The 25,378-nt window shown below is 41.5% G+C and overlaps 1 protein-coding gene across 1 annotated transcript in view; it reads left to right on the top strand.

The window, feature by feature from the left end:
• Nucleotides 1-25,378, top strand: part of CSMD3 (CUB and Sushi multiple domains 3) — a 1,099,171-nt gene that overhangs the window by 677,306 nt on the left and 396,487 nt on the right. Inside the window, exons 17-18 of the mRNA XM_026659890.1 lie at nucleotides 12,959-13,097; nucleotides 23,016-23,203. Coding sequence (XP_026515675.1) covers nucleotides 12,959-13,097; nucleotides 23,016-23,203 — 327 coding nt within the window. The remainder of the gene's footprint in view (nucleotides 1-12,958; nucleotides 13,098-23,015; nucleotides 23,204-25,378) is intronic.

Below are 25,378 nucleotides of genomic sequence, written 5' to 3'. Positions count from 1 at the left end.
TGAAGGGTAGCATGGTTAGGAAGTCAATTCCACTTCTAAATCAGAACCAGGGAGTGGGGCTGCTTTTAGGCTCCCTCCTTTTCCCTTTAGCTACCTGTCTGCTATTTCAATCAGTATAATCTAGAATAACAACTACAGTTTGACCACACCCATTGTGAAGAGGGTTGGGACCACTAGATATAAGTAAACATATACCCCATGCTGCATCACAGCCCTTTCAGCCAGTCTACATGGAGCTCATGTGGAGACACTTTCTGTGTTTTGGATGCCGTGCTGGCACACCTGGGTGGCAGCTCCACATATGATCATCCTGAATAGCTCATATGCAGGATTTAAGTGGTACAGAGAGGTTGCCCTGCTTCTCCATACCAAGGAGAAATAATACCTTGAAAAAGAATCTGATGTTATGAACTACGGAGTCTGCGTAGAATCACCAGTCAGATCTGGTCCCCAAATAAGTACCAATTGTGAGCACCTGTTAGCATTAGGCTTTCCTCATGCCCATATATATAGAGTTCCTGGCTTATGGTTCCTTGAGTACTGTTACATTCATGGCACACACATATAGAGACATTAGATAAAAACATAAATTTCTCTTGCTGGAAGATTGCAGCATAACACTACTTTATATTCCGAACAATAACAGAGAGGAACCCCAAAAGAGAGAAAAAAACCAGGCTGTTCCCTAAAACAGAGGCACAGATCAACTCATTTTACTCTAGGCTGTCTGTCTTCAGACTGTCTGCTTCTTAACACAGAACACATACTTCCCCATAGGCTGCAAGCAGGAGCAGGACAAAAACAAAACCTGAAATTTAAAGTGACAGCTTACACTTTTAAAACAGTTTTCAATACACCACAATTTCCATACATGGAAATAACCTGGAATGACTTTGTGGGAACTCTTAGAGCATGTTCAGAGACTCCTGTTTGATATTTCATGTGGGCTCTCCTTTGACTATGAGATGTTTGGCTGATGGCTGCCTCTAGTTATAATATATTTCCAATATTTTAATTTTACCTGGCTGATGACAGGAATACATGTCAGTCAGCTACAAAAGGGGGTTTGAAGAAGCAACAAGCCCTAAAACTTAGTATAAAGGAGGATGGAAAAATGATCCCATTGGCGAGTTGACTAGAATGTTTTATTTTTAAAAGTTAGGCATTTGAAGATAAGCCTAGTACCTCTCTGTAGATGTGAATATGAAGGACTCCTGGGTCTTGGAGTTCAGAACACAGTAGTGGATTTCAAATTTTTTTTAAAAAATGGAATCATGCATTGCAGGCATCAGGAAGAGCCATATGCAAGGGAGAGAGAGAGAGAGAATAGAATTTTTTAAAATGCCTTTATTATTCTCAGCTTCCAAACATGAAAATAAATTACTTTGAATGTATGTAACCATACCATACTAATACTATACTAAAAGCTATACAACACTATACCATATTGTACTAAAAATACTAAATATAGCAATAGGTATTCTCTGTGTGTTTTAGAGCTAATCCTTAGTTTGAAGTTAAAATTTACAAGAAACTTTTTTTTTTTTGTAATGAGAAAATGCTGATTTGCACAAGTGTGACAAAGTTGAATTCTTACTATGGTAATACATTGACTCAAGATAATACCATCTGGTGTTCCTATTTTTGTTGATTTATTTTTCAGTTTATAGGCTCCATATGTGTTATGAAAATGCATGCATGGTAATATGCACTAAAATGTAGTAAAAATTCAAGATAGTGTTAACCCTTTGATTGTTGATGTCCTTAGGCATTTAAATGACACACTGTTTTGGCTGATAAAGTAGAAAGAGGAAGGCAGCATAAGGTTTAGGATCTAAACATAAGGAGTCAAATCTTTAATGTATCACTAAGAGTAAAACTGCAATGCAGTAATAAAATAATTGAAAATTAAAGACTAAACATTATTTAGGCACAGTTCTCAAAACTATGTAATTTTGAACTTAGTACAGAATTTACAAAATGCTCTTGCTCATCAAGAAACTATTCTATCTTTGTTAGACACATACGGACATTTAATTACATTACAGTGTTTAGGGTTTGTATCCTGCTGCAGTTGGGACCTTTGTCATTGACATAGGAAAAAGATAGGGCCCTATGTTCTTCAAAACATAAAATGTCTTTTTGACTGTAGTTCATCATTTTAGCATGGGAACTTCCCAATTTATTTAGGAACATTAGAATATAAACATAAGCATCATGCCTTATGCTCTCCAATTCTTGTGTTATAAAAAACAATATACCTCCTTTATAGTGAAGAGATGAAGAATCTTTGAAAAACTTTTACAAAACAGAGCTGTATAAGTTAATATGTATCATGTCATCTAATCATGAAAAATATATAACTTATAAGGAGCATGGATAGAAATAATCACTGCACAGATATCAAAAACTTGGGCACTCATGGAGGAAGAAGGAAAACACTGCATTGGTACACATGTGGCAGAATCTTAGTAGAGAGCCAAGACCTATAAAAATGTGCAACAAGACTTTCCAATCCCTTGGCAGTATAAAATGAAGTGTAGCACTCTCCACTTTTGTGGATGGCACTGGCTGCATAAATATTCACTGAAACAGTAATATTTTGGCACAGTATGGTGCAGCTTTTTTTCTGCTAATGAGTTTACTTCTGTCTGTCTTATCTAATTAGGTACTAATATGACCTCCATCACCGTATTATATGAGAGCTTTCCGGTAATTAAAAATAGGAGTAAGAGTAATAATCTATTTATTTCCTCCCCAGACTGTAGGTGAAACAGCTTAATTTGTTCATAGGTCATTTGTTTTCTTGGTGTATGGGTGTAACTAATTATTGCTCACTGCAGCATTAATTTACTATAAGTTTTCCTTAGTAGCTTAGGGTCGCGACCAACTCACAATGTAATCAGTGGAAGTCTTTCCATTGACTTTAGTACAAATTAAATTGAACCCTTAATTAAAATCTAGAATAAATACAGTAGCATTTTAGTTATGTCCATACTCCTCCCAAGTTACCTCAAACCACTTCCTGTCTTTTGTTTTGGAAGTGCCTATGGAAACCTCCTACTAACAAGTTATATGTTTTAGCTTGTGTAGAAAATAAGAGGCAGGTTTAGTTGCTGCATTTTTCAGCAAATCGTGCAAGTTGTAGAGCATATGACAACATTGTTTGCTACATTTTGCTCAGTGAAAACTTTATTCAGCAAAAAAACAAAATAAGAGATTAAACGTGTATATATGATTGGCCCAGAAGGACATTTGTTTATAAATGTGTTCTGGGTCAAACAAGAAAAGTTGTGGATACTGATTTTGGTGGTGGAAAGCTCACCCTTCACTTTACAAAGTTCACATTTCAGTGTTGGATTATTCTTCTCTCTATTTAAACTCCTTACTGGGATATAACGGATAGATGATAGCATAATATGTCCATCGTAGACCTCAAGAGCAGGCCAGTCAAGCCAGAGCAGAGGATATTTTTTCGGTGTTGACAATAGCATGGTAGGAACCCACTCCATATTGCCTGAACATGCATGGTGAAATGTCACAAGGTCATTTGAAGAATCAGCTTAGGAAAGTGGCCTACAAAGGGTAAGTAATGAGGTATAAAGTTTAAGTGAAGGGATTCTCCTTCAGAAAATATGATTACCCCCTAAGGATGCAGATCTTAGGAAGCTTTTGAAGCTCATGGAAGCAAATTTTGGCTAGATCAAAAACTTAATTAGCAACTAAGCAAGAAGGTTGCTATATAACAGTAAATCTGTCACTTCTTTATAGTTCTGTTGGCCCCAAGCATAATGTGAACATGTTCACTGGAACAAACAAAAAAATTAGTTAACTAAATGTTTACTTAAACAAATTGTATTTACCTAAGGACTTTGTAAATTCCCCCCACCACACCCCCGACGCTGGCTGTTTATGCTGCATTTTAACTTTAGTAAAAGTGCAAGCTTCCAACCCTTAGCAATCAAACTATCCAGAATTATACACAGATTTCCCCAGGGTATTGGCATATAAGTGTGAGGTTAATTGTTGCTTGATCACCTCCACAGCTGTCCTGGCAAAATTCCCCTAACATAATTAGTTCAGCAATCATTTATGTAATACCGCTAGAAGGACTGGGATAGGCTTATTTTGACTTTTTTATTAAATAAGGTAAATTTGGTGTTTTATTACTGAAGAGCTTCCTAAGGGCTATAGTGAGCATTTGTCCTCAGCCCTGAATGTGCACTGCCACATAGGTGTACTATGCAAAAGGGGATGCACAGGGAAGGGATTGTGATCCAGAGAGTTACAGGTCTTTCACTCTGGGATGAAATAATTTACTGTAGTTCTGAAAAAAAGGTACAGCTTTCTTCCCCCATAGCACTCGGTGAGTTCTTCTGGCTGATGTGTTCTGGGAGCTTGTGTAAGCTTGTCTACTTTGTTGTGCAAGTCACTGGTCAGCAGGTCTTGTGTCCCCCTTTGTGCCTCACCTACAGAAGATGTGAAAAAGATTGTTAAAAAAGTTTCCATCAAAGCTGTTTTACAACAGAAGATTGGGTTTTTGCCAGAATGAAGATTTTCATCAAAACATTTAACTTTTTGTTGGAAAAAAATAAAAAAAATTCAGTGTTATTTTTTTCCAACCACACGTTGACATTTTCTGTAAACAAACAAAAATATTTCTTGACCAGCTCTAAATGTGAGTCTGTTACAGCCACCAGCTACAGAGCTTGGCTCTTTAATTCATGATGTAGAGATACAAGGAGAACTTAGGCATCTAACTGCTACATCAAGCATCTAGAGTGCAACATTTAGGCACCACTGGCATTCACAAAACCTCCCCTCTGCGGCCACCTACTCCTGTAGGTGACTAAAGTCTCTAGGCACATAAGTTTCCACTGGCAAAATCTCTAGGCACCTAAATTTTTGCATGCACAAAGCTACCTAAGTCCTGACAGTGTTGAGCAGCTCGGCACCTAACTCAGCTGAGCCCCAACGGGATTCACAAATCAGGCATTGACTTGGACCCAGCAGCAAAATCAGCACAGATATGCATGGAATTAAGCGGCAGTCTGCAAATTTTATTACACTTTAACACGGGGGGGGGGGGCGACGTGCCCATCTCTCATACATTCCTATACTAGGCACTTACTTGGTTCCAGTGCAGAAGTTACAGGGCTCCTTACTATATAACTCAAACTTTCATCAGGGTTACAGGATTCCTTACCATATAACCTATAACACAAAGTAAGCTCTCCCCAGGCTTCAGCTCTGAGTCGTAGCACTCTCTCTCCCACCCCCACGAGGGGCACAGAGAGTGCAGTAGGGTGGGGACGTTGGCCCGCATAGGCCAAAAGGAACTCAGCCCGCAAGGGCCACAAGGTCTGACCCTATCACATGACCCCAAGGCCCAACACCAAAATCTCAGGACTGTTACCTTTGGATGCAAACAGCTTCAGCTCAAAGCTAAGCTGAGATCTGTCTGCCATCCTGGCTGTTCTCTTGTGGGCACAAATCCAAACATTGTGTATGCTCTGGATAGCTTCTGAAACAAACAAGCTCACCGGGTTAGTTACATTTTGCCATTCCCTGCTATCTTTTCATTGGTACAGATGCAAATCCTATAACACCTTGATTTTCAGGGCCCTGTAGCGTGCACCTGCTGCAGGCAAAAAACCCTGTGCAGCCGCTGACATCGCTGTGCTGATACTGAAGGAATGAGTACTGAATTTATATGGGTCAAGGTTTTTCTTGGTACCATGCTGAATTGGTACCTTGCCAGGAAGCTACCATCACCGTGTGTGAGCAGCAGGCCTGGCTTCAGGCTCTAGATTTTTAGTGGGGCTCTTATTGCCTTTAAAGGGCACAAGCGCTTCTCTTCACATTCCTTCACTACCTCATAAGCCCCTCTTCCCTTCTGGTTTCTTTGAGTACCTTAAGTGCAGAGACACTACTCCTGTAGATAATTGCACATCTCTTATGTTTAATGCATGTTGGGAACTGCCCACAGCTGCCATAGGCACCAATTCACTCACTCTCAAAGCCCTAAGGAAGGCAACAACAAATGGCGCCTTAAATAACATGGCTTCCCTCCCATAGCTACAGCCTCAGCAGAGCGTTTGACAGCTCTATCAGGGCTTCCAGTGTTATGGGTAACCTGACATCCCTCTGGCACCCACTCCTCCTGGACCACCCTTCTAAGAGTTTATGTACTATGAAATGCCTGCACAGGTCTGGGATACGTCCAACCTACTCCAGGAGGACTGGCCCACTAGTTGGCCAGAGATAGTGGAGGGTCCCACCCACAGAGAGTCAGTGGCACCACATATTGCGCCACCTGGTTTGTATGTATAGGTCACCCACAATGAAGTCCTGCCTGTGCCCTAAATTCTACAAACTGTGACTGGATGGCCTTGTAGGAATTTAAAGTCTGCAGGGGAACCGAGTACTTGACTAGTCCCACAGCTGTCATGAACCAAGGTCCAAGAGTTTTTGGGACATTGGCCATGGATCTCTGCTTGCCAACGGGACGAGTTCTCAGAATCTGCCATCCTGAAATTGAGAGAGCATCGGCAACATCATTATCCACTTCCGGGACATGCACTTCTTGAACAAGGATGTTAAACTACAGGCAGTGTACAAGGAAGGCTCTCACTGGCCCTTACTTGAGCAGTCTTAGCCAACTGTCTGTTTACAATATGGAGAACAGATTGGGTTGTCACACCAGAAACAGCCTTTTTTGTTCTGAATATTTTCTCCCCAACTAGTGACTGCCACCAGTATAGGTGAGGGGAAACCTAGAGGAAGGTGATGTCCCCTGTAATACCCTGAGCCACCCAGCTTCTGGCTACCTCTGTGCACACCACTCACCTTGAAAGTAGATGCCAAAACCTATACCTCCTGAGGCATTGGATTGTTCCTGCAACTCAATCTTGAGAAACTAGTCTGAACACATATTGAAACTCCATTTAACCCTTCCAGGAATCTTTCCAACACTTCTAAGTCTTCCTTCATTTCCCTGGTTAATCTGATAAAATAGTGGGGGTTTCGTTCTAGAGGAGGCAGATGCCAGATGAGCACAAAATGCCTGCCAGGAGCCACCACCTGGCATGCCAAGTTTAGGTTCCCCATGACCACCTGTAGTTCCTTTAAAGTAATTTTCTTTGCCATTTTAAGATCTCCTATCAGTGGCCTGGCCAATTCCAACTTCTCTGTAGGCAACCTAGAAACCCTGAACTATGTCCAGTTCAATGTCTAGGTATGTTAAACTTTGGGCAGGGCTGTCTGTTTTTTCTGTGGTGAAGGGAAGCCCAGGGCACTTGGCTAGGTTCTGAAATTCCTGAAGTATGTACTCCCAGTTGCTTGTTCCTAATCTTCCTGCACATAAGAAGACATCAAGATTGTCATGAGACTGACCTATATCACACAGTTCTCTACCACCTAGTCCAACATGGAGCTGCATCTTTCCAAAGTGGTACATGACACTGAGCATGGCTTTATCAAAACAGTAGTGGCCTTTAAACTGAAATCCAAGCAAGTTAATGTCCCTGGGATTCACTGGAAGCAAGTGGAATGCAATTGATGTCAAATTTTGCCAACATCGCTCCTGGGCTACACTCCCTAACCATTGCTACTGCAGCATCAAGTGATGAGTATCTCACTGAACACAGCTGGGGTCAATATAATCATTTTACTGATGAGCCTGGGGGTCGGACTGGTGATGGATAAGCTCATATTCCCCTTCACCTTCTTTGGTACCACACCCAGGGGACACATGCGGTTCTGGCACTGGAATGTATGGGAAGGGATTTGCCACTCTCCCTGCTGCCATCTCCCAGGTAACCTTTGCCCTTTTTCTATGCTTGAAGCCTTTAGAGGACTTCAGGTTCTCAACCCAAGAGCTGAACCTCACACCCTCATATGGGATTTGAAAAGAGTCCAAAAATCCATTTAATAAATAAAGTATGGCTTTTTTCCCCATGGAGTAGTCCAGTAACAAATTCCATAACCCTGTATCTTAATTGGTGAAAGAGCCTTTTCTGTGGTTACTGCCTCCCTGTGTAGCATCTCTTGAAGAACTGGGACCTTGCAGATTCCCTTTCCCACAGCCCTGTTAGAACTGCCCTTCACCCCCCCAAAAAGGGGGGGGCCCAAACTCCCCCCCCCCCCCCCCCCCCCCCCCCCCCCACATCCTACAGCAGTACTTATACCTGCCTTTGGTACAAAAAAAACCCATTTCCTATCATCAATTCAAAGTACACATTGACTTTCGTATGCATATTTTGAAAATGAGGTTTTGTCACTGGCAACCCACTGTCTGTGAATGCCAGCTGGGCAGCATGATAAGGAGTCATACGTCCAGCCAAAGTTCCTGGTCTATTTTATTCCAGTTGCCTCTGCCACCCTCTATTTAAATCCTCTGTTATACCTTAACCATTCTACCCCACCATATGTAGCATAAGACCTCACTATGAAATCCTCATACTTGAGGAAAGAAATACACCTCTCAGGGCTTCTCATACAAAATATACTTGCATAAATGCAAAAGGCTGCCAACCAGTTCAAGAGTTTGTGGGGCAAAGGATGGGGAAGAGCAGTTTTCCTAGAGCTGTTTCGGGCAGGGCAGGGCAGGGCAGCCCAGGAAAACAGAGCCAGGACCCTCCCCGGCAGCCATAGCAGCACCACCTGACCTCCACCCCCTCCCCTTTGAGCAGGGAGAGTGGAGGGGGGCATGGCAACAAACCCAGCTCCAGCAGGGCCATTCTGTGGCCCCTGGGCTTCCCCCTGCCAACAAGTGCAGGGTTGGGGGAGAGGAGGCCATGGTTGCAGACCTGACCAGGGCTACATCGCTTTGGGTCCTGGCAACTCCACTGGCCCCCGTCCATGCAACCCTCAGCCTCCCCATCAACCCCTCCCCCCCCGCCCCCAAGCAGAGAGGGTGGTGGCATCAGCATGGAATTTGTTCCTACGGGGACTCCTTCTCAAACACCAGGCAGAGCCTACAAGTGGTGGAGCGCAGAGGTACAACCCCTGCAGTAGGGCAGAAACCCCACACACACCGGTGCAGATCCTCTGTCCCTTACTAGCCTCCTTCTGCATCTTGAAGACTATTGTTGTGGCTGCTGGAAGCTGGTGCGTAACCCATTGTCTGCTGGAACAGACAGGAAAGAGACTGCATATGGCCCCTGTGCTGGTGTAAATCCTGGGTGCTGGGGAATGCTGGCCAATGGATGCAGGTCATCTAATAGCACACCTACCGAACTGAGCCCCTCACAAAACACACGTCACAGCAAGGTGGTACTGGTTGTGCCTCCCTTATACCTAATTAGGCAGATGATTAGAGCCCTTAGCTGGGATATTGCCAACCCAGGTTCAAGTCCCTGCTCTGAATCAGGCAGAGGAGGGATTTGAATCAAGATCTCCAAAGTTCTGGGTGAGTGCTCTAGTCACTGGGAGACTGGATACAAGGGTGGCATCACCATTGTTACCTCCTTCTTTGTTTTGTTTTGTTTTATGAGAAAGGGCTGGCCTGGCTTAGTCGTCTAACTCCAGGAGTGGGTTCTTGGCTGCTAATCCTGAGCAGAGATAGGCATCTACCATAGACCTGGAGTTAGGTACCAAACTTCCCTTGAGGAGTTCCACTTAGACTACATCTCTCTCCTTGATATTCCTGTAGGCTAGTTTACGTGACTCTCTGCTCAATGTGAATCTTTTTTTTTCAGATGCCTAATTCCCCCAATACATTGTATTGGGAGACTGGACATCTAACTCAGGATTCTGAATTCCAGTAGGCAGCAGAGTGCCTAAAAATTTAGGTGCTTCAACACATAATTCCTCTTGTGAATCTAATCCTCATACGGTCAATCCCTGGCATGGTGGGCATCACATGGGGTGGGTGGAACAGCAGTAAGACAAAGGCTACACTCCAGAGGGGACTCACAACTGCAATACAAGTAGCTCTAATGTGGTTGCACATGGACTGGGTGATGTTACATGTCTGTGTAGCTCTGTTAGGGCCAGTGACAATCTGCTCCTACATTATTATTCCCCACCTCGCCCCCATTTTCTCTGCAGTGGCCTTTACCTTTCAAGGTCTCAGGTTCCGAGCAAGGAGGTCTTAGATTTAACTCCCTTCAAAGGTCATAAAATCACTGCTCAGCAAAACAACACACAACAAAGAACTGGGTACAGCTGCCTACACTGTCATGCTCCCAGCCACTTGTACAGTACTTTGGCCTCTGGTTAATCCATTTTAATTTAAAATAATGAAAAAAAAATGGCCCAACCCTGCAGCAAGTGCTACCTAATCAGTGGCTGGGTTCACTCAAGGCTACCAAGCTTTTCAGTCAAACACTGTAAGAGAAATTTCATCCCTGGAGTAAGGAACTAAAATAACTTCCTTGAAAATGCAGCATTATAATAAAGAAAAATAAAAATCTCAGCCTGTTACTTTAAGGAGAGAAATACTTAGAGATCGGTTGCCTCTTTGACCATGTTTTCTGCAGAGCAAGTCATATTTTGCTTCATTAATATTTTTTCTAAAAGGTAAAACAGGTGCATAATACATGCTTGGTTCACCACATTGTATATGCATATAATTCATAAACTGTCCTAGCATTACAGTACCCATTCTGAAGTGCTGGAATGACATAGTTATTTTTATCTATTTCTAAAATGTTAATATTGCTAGTAATAGAATTACAACTTGTCTAGGATTTTAGAAATTTCACTGAATTAATTTCTATATAGAGAGAATATTAGCTTCCCACAAAACAAATAATAATAAAAAAGCACGCAAGCAGCTCTGCAGCAGTGGTTTTCCCCCCCCAGAAGTATATAGGGGAAGATGATCTCATTTAAGGCCTTTACGATACTAGTGGACTGGTGAGGTGGAGAGATCTTCCTGCATTTGTTTCTTGCTCTGGGTTTTTTTTTCTCCCACAGATTCCTTCCATCATTCTTTTTTAATTTTGGTGTCAGGGAAAGAAACTTGATTTTTGCAGCACATGTAGTAATGAGTGCCTCTCAGAAGGTATACAGATCAGGGTTGGACAATTAAGTAACCAAAGATTTTGGATTTGTATCAGATGCATAAAGCAGATGAATCTTTGAATTCTCTGAAACTGAACAGACTTTCTAGGACAGTGGTTCCCAAACTTCTCCTGTCATGCCCGCCCTTCCCAGTAATGGAATCTGTCCATGCCTACCCTCCATTACTGCACAGTTGGCTCAGCAGAGGAGCTTGGACTGAAGGCACAGCTGGGGGACGAACTAGAGATGGGGGAGGAGCTGGGGCTAGAGGCAGAGCTGGCCTGGGGGCAGAGAGGGAATGGGGGTAGAGCTGAGCTGGGTGTGGAGCAGGGAGTGGATCGAAGCTGTTGCTTGGGCCGAAGCAGGGGGCTGAGCGGAGCTGCGGCTGGGGCCATAGCTGGGCTGGGGCCAGAGAGGGGCTGGGCGCCGTTCCATCCCCGTCCCCATGAGGGCTGGCCCAGGTCCCACTGCATGCTCCCCCCAAATCTTCCTCTGTGCCCCCTAGGGAGGTGCGCCCCATAGTTTGGGGACCACTGTTCTAGGGACATTTCTGGCACATCTGCTTCCAGTGATGGTTGGGGAAAAAAATCTTAAAAGCTGCCTTTCTTGTATGATATTTTGTTTCTTCCTGATCTAGTTATGGGTAAACACCACAATTACAGTCATTTCAGAACCATAAGGCGTCACTATAAGAAGTATATGAACATTCTGTGTAATGTTTATTTTTCCAAGGAGCACTGGCCATTCATAGCTGTCTAGCTTCTTTTCTCCTCCTTTTCTCTGGTTGATTGCGAGAATGGAACTCTGGGCCAGAAAAGCACTGGAGATTTTTAGCATAGCCTCTTTATATTTTTTTCTCTGACTAGCTAATAAAGCTCACTGCTGTGCTAAGATGTTGGAGGTACCTAGCTCCTGTCATAGGAAGAGAGCCGCCATAACATGCCTAACAGAATTAGCACTGTGATTTCCACTGCTGTAGCATTTCATAGACTTAAAATGGGGTTAGGAAGTAGCGTTCACATCTGTGGAATCAAAGATGATGATATAATTCAATGTTCTGTCAGCCTTGGAAGTTCCTTTTTGAAGATTGACCCCGATTGTTAATTAATATTACTGTTTTTATATGTGCTACTCATGGACATTTGTTCGGTAACTATGGTGAACTGTAATTTAAACTTTATAATTAATAGCTAGATTATTGCCATGATTGAAATGTCATCAAGCCACTGTAAAGCCTTAATTATAAACTCTCAATTTGAATTATGTTGATTCTAATGTAGCTTTTTTTTCTTAAACCACATGCACTCAGTTGTATCTGAGAATAATAATACTTATATTTACATGTACAAAATGCTTTACAAATCCTTAGCTACTCTTTATAACATCCCCATGAGGTTGGTAAGTATCCCCCTTTTACACATGGGGAATTAGCTCCACAGAAAAATCAAGTGACTTGCTCAAGTTTCACAGCAGGTCAAGTGTCAGCTGGAATTGATATTCAGCAGGTCCTACCATGTCCAGATCAGATATTTTAAAGACTAAATCCAAGCTTCTCTATATCCTTTTCAAAATCTATAGTTATATTAATAAGGTCTAGCTAATAAGATATATTTACAAGTAGTGCTTTCTGATTTTCTGTTCTTGTCTATAGGATGATAGATTGTATTTATTATACTAAAATGTAATAATCATTGTCAATGTTTACAGCACATATCTGATTTTGCTTTTTTAGGCTTTGAGCTCTGTGTGGGTGGCCCCACGTGCCTTACAAAGTTCACTGTAGTCTTGGGGCCTAGGATATTGCGGGGGGTGGGGAACCTTAAACATCTTGCTATTATAATAATAACTTTAGAAAGCAGTGTGCATTGTGTTTTAATAATGGTGATGATGTTAATCTACAACCTGTAAAATCTCCATTATTCTATTCTTTCTATCATTTTGTTTTTAGCTCCATGTGGTGGGCATTTTTCGTCTCCCAGTGGAGTAATCCTCTCTCCAGGCTGGCCTGGGTACTATAAAGACTCCTTGAATTGTGAGTGGGTGATTGAAGCTGAACCAGGACACTCTATCAAAATTACATTTGAAAGGTCTTGACAAATGTTTTTCTTATTTGATATATTTTTCCCCATAACCAGGAGTTATTTACTGTGTCATAAAGTTCATTTACAGTTTGATTGCAGTACTTGGGAATTTTGCCTTATTGGGTGGGATTTCCAAAAGCAACAAAGTGCCTTTAGAGCATAAATTCACTTGGCTTTTAATGGGAATTGTGCTCCTCAGTCACTGCACACCTTTTGGAAATCCCTCTTTTTGTTGTTAATTTTAGCCTGTCTGCCCCAATTTAAACTTTTCATGTATCTAAAAATGTTATTTTTTTGCTGTAACATGTTACTACTGTTGAGCTATGCATGCAGGACCTTTTATTTTATAGGGATGTTTTATTAATTTTGTTTTATTTATATAGTAAAATGCCTCCAGTTATGGTTTAATTGTTTCTAAAATACTGATCCTGTAATGGGATACACATCAAGCAAAGTCTGCGTTCATGGGTCCCCTGTTAAATTTGATCTAAAATGATATTGTTGTTGCTTGACAGTATTGGTATGAAGAAGTTGGACTCTGCCATACCAGAGGTCTGTTTAATAAGGAAAACCTTAAGGAAGCCTGAGTGTAGAACTTATAAATTATTTATTAGCAAAATAATTTAAAATTTTACATAATTACTTCCCTCAAAAGAAGAATATCATGCTGAAATACAACACTTTTCAAACCAAAGAACCTATTTCATGTCTGAATATGAGCCCAACCTTTAGGTTTTCAGTTTCTAAACTTTCTAATCAAGATCCAGGGTGAAATCCTGATTCCTCTGAACTCAGCGGGGACAGGATTTCCCCCACTGTGATAATCATAAATAAAACTACTAGGTCAGATAATCATGTATCCGTGCACAGAAGATACCTCTGTGAGTGGATTTCCGTGCTCCCACACAGAGGTCAGTTCCTTCTGCATTACTGGTTCTCCCAGATCCCAGAGATATAGCCCTCTGAGGAACATGGAATTCCACATGTTGACAGGTGGGAAAAGCAGAGCTAGTACTTTACATCCATTGCTTCCATCCTCTTCCCACAAGAGGAAAAGAAGCTGCTTGTAAATTGTTGCTGCCTTTTGTAAAAAAATGCATTAAAATAAAGCAAAAATAAGCTTTAATTCACAAAAAATACCATTAGCTCTACTACATTTTGTGAAATTGGTGTGGACTCTGCAAGTGGGTGCTATACTCTTTCTGTAAATATTAATCTTAAATAACCTAACTGGTAAGCTGATAATAAAGAACAATTTGTGGGAACGTTTGAATTTATAAGGCACAAATATCCTGTAAATAGTTTTATGATGATTTACATGATACATCTTGGCCATCCAATTAAAATACATGGGGCTGGAGTCACAAAAAGATTTAGGCCCCTAACTGCCACTTTAGCCATCTAATCCCACAATAAGGCACCATTGGGACTCACAAGACCCCTGCTTAGCTATCTCCAAACCTTGCAGGCACCTAAAATTGCAGTGCCCCTAAATTTTTGCAGTAAAAATGCCCTAGCTCCCTATGTTCCTGCCTCTGACCACATGCACTGCAGCCCCATGGCAGGTGTCTGGATGCCTAAGCCTCAGAGACATGAAGAACTGAAGAAGATAGGTGTTCCTCTACCTAACTTGTTTGTGGGGCCTGATCCAGTAAGTGTGTTGAGAACTTGCCTATTGGATCAGGCCCCTGTAGATGGGCTTTCATAAAATGGCAGGTGCTGGGGGAAGGGAAGGATGACTCCTTCCTAACTTTTAGGCTAGTGGTGGTAATGGTACTCACCTGGGATTTGGGAGACCCCAAGTTCCAGTCCTCCCTCCACCAGAGAGAAGAAAGCATTTGAACTTGAACCTCTCAAATGAGTTCAAGCTGTTCCACTGTGGATAATTAATTAAAAAAACAACAACAAAGCACTGGGATTGAATCTTGAGTTTTCCACCTCCCAGGTGACTGGTCTAACCACCAGGTTACAAAGTCATCATATATGCATGTTCACTTTCTCTCTCACTCTTTCTTTTTCCGAATGATAATTTTCATTAATTTAGTCACAGTGGAAGAGTTTCAACATTAGGCCTGAGAGAGCAAGCAGAAGAATGATAATGTAGCCTGGTGCTTAGAGCACTGTAGTGGGATACCTAGGAGTGAGGGTTCCTGATCCAGTTTTAAAAAAGTATTTATCCACAATGGAACAGTTTCAGCAGGAGAGACTGAGGGAGCCTCCCCCCGCCCACAATCAGAATATCCTATAGCCCAGTGACTAGGGCCCTCATCTGAGGGGTGGCAGATGCCAGTTCAAATCTATTCTTAAATGGAAGATTGATGTGAAGTGGGGCCTCACACATCCCAGGTACACTAACCACTGGACTAAAAATAGGTGTTTAACACCAAGAGAGAATTTGCAGCTGAGAATCCCAAGTGTAGGGAGCTCCCTATCTCTTAGAGAGGTGTGAGGCTTAGCACACGATTGTCAGCTTTGCATTGTCTATAGACTAGTTTAGGCAAGGAGCTGCCTAGCATGCTGGCTTTTGTGAATCCCGGTCTAAGGTGCCTATCTCTCCCCATTCATTGTATAGGGTGTCTAGATGCCAGACTTAAATTTTGTAAATCCCGCAGATTTTCTAAGCATCTAAAAAATTATGTCTGGTGACTCTGAGCTTGCCTTACTTTCTTTGTGAATTAAGCCTGTGCTTAGTATCATATAATGGCAAGCAATTTGTTTAATCTGAGTAATGTACATAAGAACACTTTATATCTGGGGCCATACTGAACCACTCTTTTTTCTTTTTCTTTCTCTTTTTTTTTGGCAGAACTTGCCATTGCAGTCAGTGGAGAAATCTGCTTAAAACCTTAAAGTCTAACATTATTTGTAGTGTTCTAAACCAAAGTGTATTGGATATGTCACTTGAAGAAGAAAAAAATTGAGTGTAAGCGTCCATAGTTACTGCAAAAACTTACACACTTCCTTAATTTAAACAAGTGAGCAGTTCTCTAACTTCACTGAGACTGCACGCATGCTTAAGTCAAGAACATGAGTAAGGGTATGTCTACACTATGGGATTACTCCGAATTTACAGAATTTGATTTTTGGCAACCGCTTGTATAAAGTCGAGTGCATGCGGCCACACTAAGCACATTAATTCGGTGGTGTGCGTCCATGTACCGAGGCTAGCGTCAACTTCCGGAGCGATGCACTGTGGGTAGCTATCCCATAGCTATCCCATAGTTCCCGCAGTCTCCCCCGCCCATTGGAATTCTGGGTTGAGATCCCAATGCCTGATGGGGCCAAAAATTTGTCGCGGGTGGTTATGGGTAAATGTCGTCAGTCAATCCTCCCTCCGTGAAAGCAACGGCAGACAATTATTTCGTGCCTTTTTTCCCTGGATTGCCCGGGCAGATGCCATAGCCTGGCAACCATGGAGCCCGTTCAGCCTTTTTTCACTGTCACCGTATGTCTACTGGATGCTGCTGGCAGACGCGTGCTGCAGCGCTACACAGCAGCATCTCCTTGCCTTGCCTTGCGGACGGCAGACAGTGCAGTATGACTGGTAACCATCATCGTCGTCCCGTGGGTGCTCCTGGCTGGCCTCGGTAAGGTCGGTCAGGGGCGCCTGGGCAGACATGGGTGCTCCTGGCTGGCCTTGGTGAGGTCGGTCAGGGGCGCCTGGACAAAAATGGGAATGACTCACCAGGTCATTCTCTTCTTTAAGTTTTGTCTAATGGAGAGTCAGTCCTGCCTAGAATATCAGGCAAGCCTACTAAAGAACCAGAGAGGCAAACAGCCACTCCGGGTCAGAGCCCCGGACATCCCGCAGAAATGATGAGCTGCATTGGCATTCTAGGGGGTGCCCCTACAACAACCCCACCCGTTGCTTCCCTCCTCCCCCACCCCTCCCAGGCTACCTTGGCAGTTATCCCCCATTTGTGTGATGAAGTAATAAAGAATGCATGAATTTGAAACAACACTGACTTTATTGCCTCTGCAAACAGAGATCAAAGGGGAGGGGAGTGCGGTTGGCTTACAGCGAAGTCGAGTGGACCACCATTCTGCACTTGCTCAGCCGATAGCTGAAAATGGGAATCTGTGATAAGCACTAGGATAGAAGCACAGGCAGGACTGAATCTCCATTTGTGTGGGGGCCTTTGGTTGACACTGGTAAAATACAAAATGTCCCAGAATATGTATGTTGGGGGACAGTTCTAAATGGCAGCTTTATTTTTTTATTTGCAGCAAAATGTAGAGGTCTAAGTATCTGATTGTGAGCCCTGGGAGCAAGGGGTACGCTGGGGTATGTGCAACCGCTCGGTGCTGCCGACTGGGAGAGCAGCCTGAGGCAGAAGCCTCCAGCTGGCATGATATTCCAGGCAGGAATCTCCATTACACAAAACTTAAAGAAGAGAATGACCTGGAGTCATTCCCTTTTTTGTCCAGGCGCCCCCGACCGACCTCACCAAGGCCAGCCAGGAGCACCCATGTCTGCCCAGGTGCCCCTGACCGACCTCACCGAGGCCAGCCAGGAGCACCCACGGGACGACGATGACGGTTACCAGTCATAGTGCACCGTCTGCCGTCCGCAAGGCAAGGGGATGCTGCTGTGTAGCGCTGCAGCACCGCGTCTGCCAGCAGCATCCAGTAGACATACGGTGACAGTGAAAAAAGGCGAGAAACAATTTTTTCCCTTTGCTTTCACGGGGCGGGGGGCTGACGACATACACCCTGAACCACCCGCGACAATGTTTTTGACCCTTCAGGCATTGGGAGCTCAACCCAGAATTCAAATGGTTTTCAGAGAGTGCGGGAACTTTGGGATAGCTACAGTCGTCAGTCGCCCCTCCCTCCGTGAGCTTCCATTTGATTCTTTGGCTTTCTGGTACTCTTGTCTCAGCTCCTTAAGTTTCACACAGCACTGTGTTGAGTCCATGTGGCCTCTGTCCATCATGGCCTTGGAGAATTTTTCAAATGTTTTGGCATTTTGTCTTTTGGAACGGAGTTCTGATAGAACAGATTCATCTCCCCATACAGAGATCAGATTCAGTATCTCCCGTACGGTCCATGCTGGAGCTCTTTTTGGATTCTGGCTGTGCTGATAAGCTCTGCATGGTCACCTGTGCTGATCAACGCTCCACGCTGGGCAAACAGGAAATGAAAATCAAAAGTTCGCGGGGCTTTTCCTGTCTACCTGGCCAGTGCATCCGAGTTCAGATTGCTGTCCAGAGCGGTCACAATGGTGCACTGTGGGATAGCTCCCGGAGGCCAATACCGTCCAATTGCGGCCACACTAACCCTAATTCGAAATGGCAATGTTGATTTTGGCGCTACTTCCCTCGTCAGGGAGGAGTACAGAAATCAATTTTAAGAGCCCTTTATGTCGAAGTAAATGGCTTCGTTGTGTGGACGGGTGCAGGGTTAATTCGATTTAACGCTGCTAAATTCGAACTAAACTCGTAGTGTAGACCAGGCCTAAGTGTTTGAAGTACTGGAGTTTTAGTGATCATACTGATTTAATACTAATTAAAATACAGGTAAATAAAGTTAGAATGCAATTACTTACCAAATACAGTAAACTCTATCAATTCTTCTCTGCTGATTTTATTTCATTTAAGTGAGAGGACTTTTTAGAGTCATCTGCCATGATTGATTTGCCATTGTGATGCTGTAGATAAGGTTATTTACTTATTCTTTTTTTTTTAAACCACAAATATATTTTACTGAAATTTCCCAGGTTTGGGCTTGTTTCAGAAGTCGGTTTTAGGAGAAAAAAATATAATAGTCATTTTTTATTTATGCTGGTGAAAAGAACATTACAATGCACTTCCCTTTGCCAGCTTTTTTAATGTAGGTCCAATTTTATATTTTTACTTGTGATTATTCCTTGTTCATGCAAATAATCCACCAAGGTCATCTTTATTTAAAATAAAGCAATGGGATCATTTGTGTAACTAAGGGACTACTCATTAGAACTAGGGAGGAAATGGATTTCCCATCCTGAAAGAGTTTTTGGAATTTGGGAAAAAAAATGTCCTATCCCAATCTGACCTCCTATTTTCCTTCCCTTCACTTGTGGTATTGGTTGTATCACTCTCTTCAGTGAGGAAACCAAGAAGCCTGCAGCTTAGTTTCTTGTGATCCTAATTTTGTTAAATATACAGTCATGATATTTCCCACCATTTTACAACATTTTCTACAACTTTATATATTTTATGCAAATCTTTGCATTTCAGTTCTGTGTTCAGAGAGAGACACATTGCTCTAAACATTCATTGGTGTAATATTTAAAGATATTAGTTATGGGTTCTTATGGCTTTATGAGAGGAGCAAATATATATATGGTTTTATTTAGGGGGTCTAAAATCGTTAGTGCCCTCTAGTTTGCATCTTCTACATGGGAAGGCACTGCTTGGCAATACATATTTCCTGCAAAAATAAGCCACCTTAACCTTTCAGCTTTTCAGCTTGTCACTTGCACAATGGTTTCCATTCTCACTCCATGTCATTCTGAATTCATTCCTCTTCCTACGGTTTCTCCTTCCCCTGTGACTTTGAAGATCTATAGGACTCAGCAAGTCTGATAGCCTTGTAGCTGTACCCCAAAATGCTTCTGTCTCCAAATATCATGGCATAAATATCTTGGTAAAAACTAGAAAAAAGAGACATTTGCAGACATGGAAAATCCATTAATTTTCTGGTTTTAGGTGTCCCAGTAGATTTATTTCATATTTTGTTGTGTTCTTATGAATTTCTGGTCTCTAAAGATTCTACTCCTTCTGGTGACAGTGATAGCTGTGACAATGAGATATGTTGGGGTTTTTTTGGGTCTGCACCTAGACAGACTGACTGGAAAGAATAGCAGTGAGAAATGTGAATTGCCACTCTTCATCTTGTGGCATTAATATTGAAGCCTAATTATGACAATTTAAATGCCAGTGCTGCTAATCATCTCACTGCTGATCAGCATACCAAACATATCTGACTAATGAGATTATTCAGTGTTTGCCTGGACATAGTGCTCAAATCCTGAGATTGCATTGATTTGATAGGCTGTCTCTTAAAAATAAGGCTACATGTTGTGAACGTACATATAGTTTAATGTTTGATTGATTCGATTTATTTTTGTTTGGGTAGCTGAAATGCTTGCTACCTCTGAAAAAATGAGATTAGAAATGAGGTTTGTTTTCTTTGTTTAAATGTGTTGGACTCCCACAGAATGGCTTATGGGATGTTATGAGTCTTCAATAAAACTAGGCCCAGTAGCAACACAGGTTTTTCAGATTAACTATTAGGACACTGCTTAATTTCTGGGAGGTTTAATGTTTTGGGAAATGTCTTTTTTGAAGGATTAGGAAGGAGCTATTAGAGAGGACTCTACCAGGAGCACAAAGGGGGTTTTGGCTGGCTTGGCTGACTTTCCTGTCAGTCCCCAAACTCTTTCTCAGATAGGAAAGTAACAAGCAAGGGAATATGGGGGTGTGCCAAGAAGTCAGGATGTGGGTGGTGAAGAAAAATTACCATCAATATGTGATTGTGCCCTCCAAGCGCAAATGCAAAGTTATCCCTTCACCTGCCTGAAACTTTCAAACAAAAACCCCATAGACATTCCCTCTTTCACATACTTCCCATCCTTGTCACACAGGCATCCCTCCCTCTAATGTAAAATACTAATGTATTTTAGTTACATTCTTTCTTCTTCTGGACGTTCAATTTTGCTCTCATGCTTACCTGATAGTTTCTCTGTGGAGAAGAAAAGAAACCCAGGCAGGGGGCTCTACAGAGATTTTTTTCCTTTGCCTTGCTGTATGTGTGGCTAGGGAGAAGGGAACTGGAGATGCCTGCTTGAGGTGTGATTTCTGGTATTAGGGCTTTACAGATCAGAATCAAAACCCAAAATCAAGTAAGAAGCTAGTGTGGCCTCTAGAGAGCAGGTGTTTTATATTATAAGGAACCATATCTGCACTAGCTCACTAGCCCTTTAGGGCAGACCTATGCATGGGACCCCAGGTACTCCACGACACAATGGGACCAAGTGCCATGCCAGTGACTCCTAAACTCTGCAGCACTAACCTCTAAATTCTGTGGCAATGCTAATTTATTCTATTTCCATGAAATATCGTTCATTCCCACTCTCCACTGCCTCACAAACATACACAGGAACGACTCATAGTTGAAAATATTCTTTGGTGTAAAATTCCTCCATAATTATTTTCAACCGTGAGTTTTAACCCCCGCTAAGTTCTCCAGGCAGCTCAGCTCCATTCCTTCATCTTTTTCTGTGATTATGTTTTCCAAGCAGCCCATCATAGAACCTCCTTCTCCCATTGTATGCCGGGGAGGATTGTAGGGTGTGTAGCCTGTTTCAATGAATCATCTCCCTGGCTCTTTGGACTTTGGCATCTGTACATGTTGTACAGCACAACAGTTATTAACAGTTACCATTACAACTGGTTAGGCAAGTATTTCTCCATGCTTAGGGAATAACTGGAATCTCAGATTCAGTAGTGTAGTAATTTTTGATGGCTGCTGACCTTTTATGTCAATCAATATAGAGTGCATTGCAATACACTTGAGAGTCTGTAAATTGCAATATTCACATTGGAGAGACAGATCTCAATCAACCAGTCAAATGCAGATGTAAAAAAGATGCTTTGGGCCACTGATGGCATCTGAGACTTCAAGAGTAATATGGTATGCAGACACACTGCTCTTCCTTGACAAATGTTAACATATATCCCTCAAGAACAAGAGTAGAAACCACCCCTTGCAATGATATATACATGTTCCCTTATTTACCATCACTTCTGTCTTGTCTCAATTAAGCCTTAACTGAGGCACTGTCATCTAGCTCTCTAGACCTTACTTACAGGCTGTAACAATAAAAATTCGTATTAGGATTCTGTTAAAGTAAAGAGCACTTTCATATTGTTTGTGCCTTATAGAATAAGACATTACACAGCAGAAGAAAGCATTGCCATATCTCTTTTGTTGCTTTTCTCAGTAAATTGAATACAAATTGTTCTAATGACTTTGGGAATTAATGTTGTAAATATTATAAAATAATATTTTCCAACAAACCCATAGGGTTGATTTTTTCCCCCATGATGTTAATTGAACCAAAATTTATAGACAAGGATGACTTAAGTTGGGTTCCTAATTCCATATTTAAGCCACCTAAATAAATGCGGCTCTGTTTCAGAAGTGCAGGGTACCCACTAGTCCCATGAAAGTCAAGGGGTTTTGCAGTGACTCAGCACCTTTTCAAATCAGCTGTTTATTTAGGTATCTACTCATTGTAGGACTCCAATTTTAGGCACCCAGTTTTGAAACTTTAGGCCTTTCTGCACAATATTTTGAAGACACTTAAATTGTGTGTAAGCCTCTCTTCTTATTAGAAAACACACCCGAGTTGTATTGTTAATAATATTGTACATTGGATGTTATGTTAAGAAGTGATTCAAATGATCTGTTTGGATAATGTTCAGGGAATTAAATCCATAGAGATACTCTATATGAATCAATTCTTGCTGCTTCACTCATAAAAAGAATCTCTTGTACATATCATATAATGTTGATTGAATTTTCGCCTTATAATGACAATAAAAAATGAGGCACAGACTATTTCTGAGAGATTATTGACTAGCTGGAGTTGATGGCACAATTTTAGCCCATCACATCCTCCTTGAGAGGCATGAATCCTTGGTAAAGTATGTTCCTGGCACCTTGAATACTACTGTTGAAATAATACTATTAATTTACATTAGGTTTGTTAATCCTCAGCATTTACATACATGTTACTTTTAATTTGAATAAGATTTAAAATCTGAAATGTTGATTATGTTTACATCAATGTAATTCTAATACAACTATTTTATGTATATGTCTGTATGTGTATATATATATTTGTGTGTGTGTGTGTGTATGTTTTCTCAACCCTAGATTTCAGACTGAACTCAATTATGATGTTTTGGAAGTTCACGATGGACCAAATCTCCTGTCTCCACTTCTGGGTTCTTACAATGGTACACAGGTCCCACAGTTTCTGTTCAGTAGCAGCAATTTCATTTACCTTCTCTTTACAACAGACAACAGTCGTTCTAATAATGGATTCAAGATTCACTATGAAAGTAAGTAATGTTGAACTGTATGCTTTTGTTCCCCCCCCCATTTAAACACACATGTACCCGTGTGCATACACAAATACACACAAATTTTTTCCCCGTCAGTACTATCCTGAACCACTCCTACCGTCCATTCAGCTAAAGAGGATTTGGTGGGATTCTTTCCAGAGCCCACTAAACCTTTCCTTAATCAGTCAAAACAGTTTAACTGCTGAGCAATATGCAAGACATTACCTTCGGGTTTGCTGTTGCTGCTTTTGTACTCCCACGACTTACTAGTTTAATAAACAGAAGACTGAGATTGGAGTCAATGGATGATAATTTTATGCCTTGTTATCTTTTCTTTTTTACAGCTAGTACAATGAATTTTTGTGTGTGCAAAACTATATAAAATCAGTGACTATGATAACATTATGGAAGTATAGATCACAATGTTGAAACATGGTTGGGCATGTATATCTATGCTTTGGCACCTGAATTAGTGACTTGATTTTCAGAAGGCTGAGTATCTGCACCCTCACTAAAGCTAATGGGAGTTTGGGTTGCTCAGACCCTCTGAAAATTAGGCCATTTATTTATTTAATGCCTAAATATAGATGTAGGTGTCTAACTTTAGACCCACAAATATGAAACTTTTAGTTAGAGCTCTCTTCAAATACATTATTATTAATTATTTTTCTTTATACAGCTCTAATGATTACCACACTATAGAAAACATCTCTCAAACTGAAAATGTATCTACAAAGTGAATTCATAAATATTAATATTTGATCTTGTCCTTTACTTTCTACATAACTCAACTCTATGGTGAATGTTAATGGTAAATTATGTTCTTCTTAGGCATTGAGTCGTGTTCTGATGTCACTTTCAGCATGACGTACATATTTCAGATTGTAGTGCACTGTAATTGAAATGAAAAATGCCATAATAAAACTTTCTCATTTAAATTACTCAGCAACGGCGTTCTCTCTTGGAAACAGTGCTGTGTATCTGTCTAGGGAAACTTGCCAGGTACACAAAGAAGGTGTTGAGATATGTTCCAAGGTGGTAGGAAGGATGGCATTCATATAATCTTTTTTAAAATCACTTGGCAAAAATGGTTTTGCAATGGACATCAACTTAGTTATTTTGTGTGAACAGCACTTTATATAGCAGACTAGTGCATATCTCACTGACCTTGGCAGCATTACATAGGTCACATTCTCACATGAATAAGCTGTTCTTGAATGATTTCTTCAATGTACTCAACTTCTATTTAACATCAGGCATGTAGGTCTTCTGCTTCCAACTTTTTTTCTTCCACACTAATGGTTACTGGAACCACTACAAGAGAATAATTCCCACATGGTCTTATTGTTTAAGATCGTTTGTGACCCTTTTACATTATCCCAGAAAAGTAACGACACTGGCGTTAAGGTACAATGTATAAGGACTAACTTCTATCGCACAAAGTTCAGGCTGCTACAAGTTCCTGTAGGCACTACGTGAAGCCTGCTTTCAAAGTGTCAGCAGTTGATCTAAGAAAATCTGCTAGCAGTTATAAAATGTTTTGTGTTTCCCTTCCCTGGAGTTTTTCTTGTACCTGATGGATAATTGAGGATCTCCCCCATTTTTTTCAGCTTTAACCCACCTTGATGTATTTTAAAGGCCAATGTCCTTTCATCCAGAAAGACTGGATGGTACTTTATCAAAATCTATCAGTGCCTTTCCTTATTCATCTGGAGGAATAACTGTTGAGTGACACAAGTCACTGTCTCTGCTCAGTATTTGAGCACACCATATCTTCACTGTACCCTGCTTCAGCTTGCTGGGAAGTGAATTGTGAATCTCTGCCTGACAGGGCAGAGAAATATTATTTCTTGTTTGGAAACATATGGAACAAATTGGAAGTGTTTAAAGGAAATTGTTATGGTTGATTGGCCACAAAATTGAACTACCTTCACAAAGGTTCATCTCAGCTAGACCCTCAGGAGTCCCTCCTTTAATATTCCTTTATAAAGCACTTCTTCTCCTATGTAGAATTGCCTTCACAGATCTCCACTCTTGCAGTCACACTCTTTGCCATACAAATCCAAGAGTGAGAATCTGCGGAGATAATACCATTAGAGAAGTTAAGTTATTGGTAAGTAACTTAGATGACCTTATCACTAAACACAATGTGTGTGCCCTATTGTGCGGTAC

Source organism: Terrapene carolina, unplaced genomic scaffold (assembly GCF_002925995.2).
Source record: "Terrapene carolina triunguis isolate 2854851 unplaced genomic scaffold, T_m_triunguis-2.0 Scaffold58, whole genome shotgun sequence".
NCBI classification, from domain to species: domain Eukaryota; kingdom Metazoa; phylum Chordata; order Testudines; family Emydidae; genus Terrapene; species Terrapene triunguis.
The sequence above is the reverse complement of the archived record's forward strand: the minus strand, read 5'-3'. Positions and strand labels throughout refer to the sequence as shown.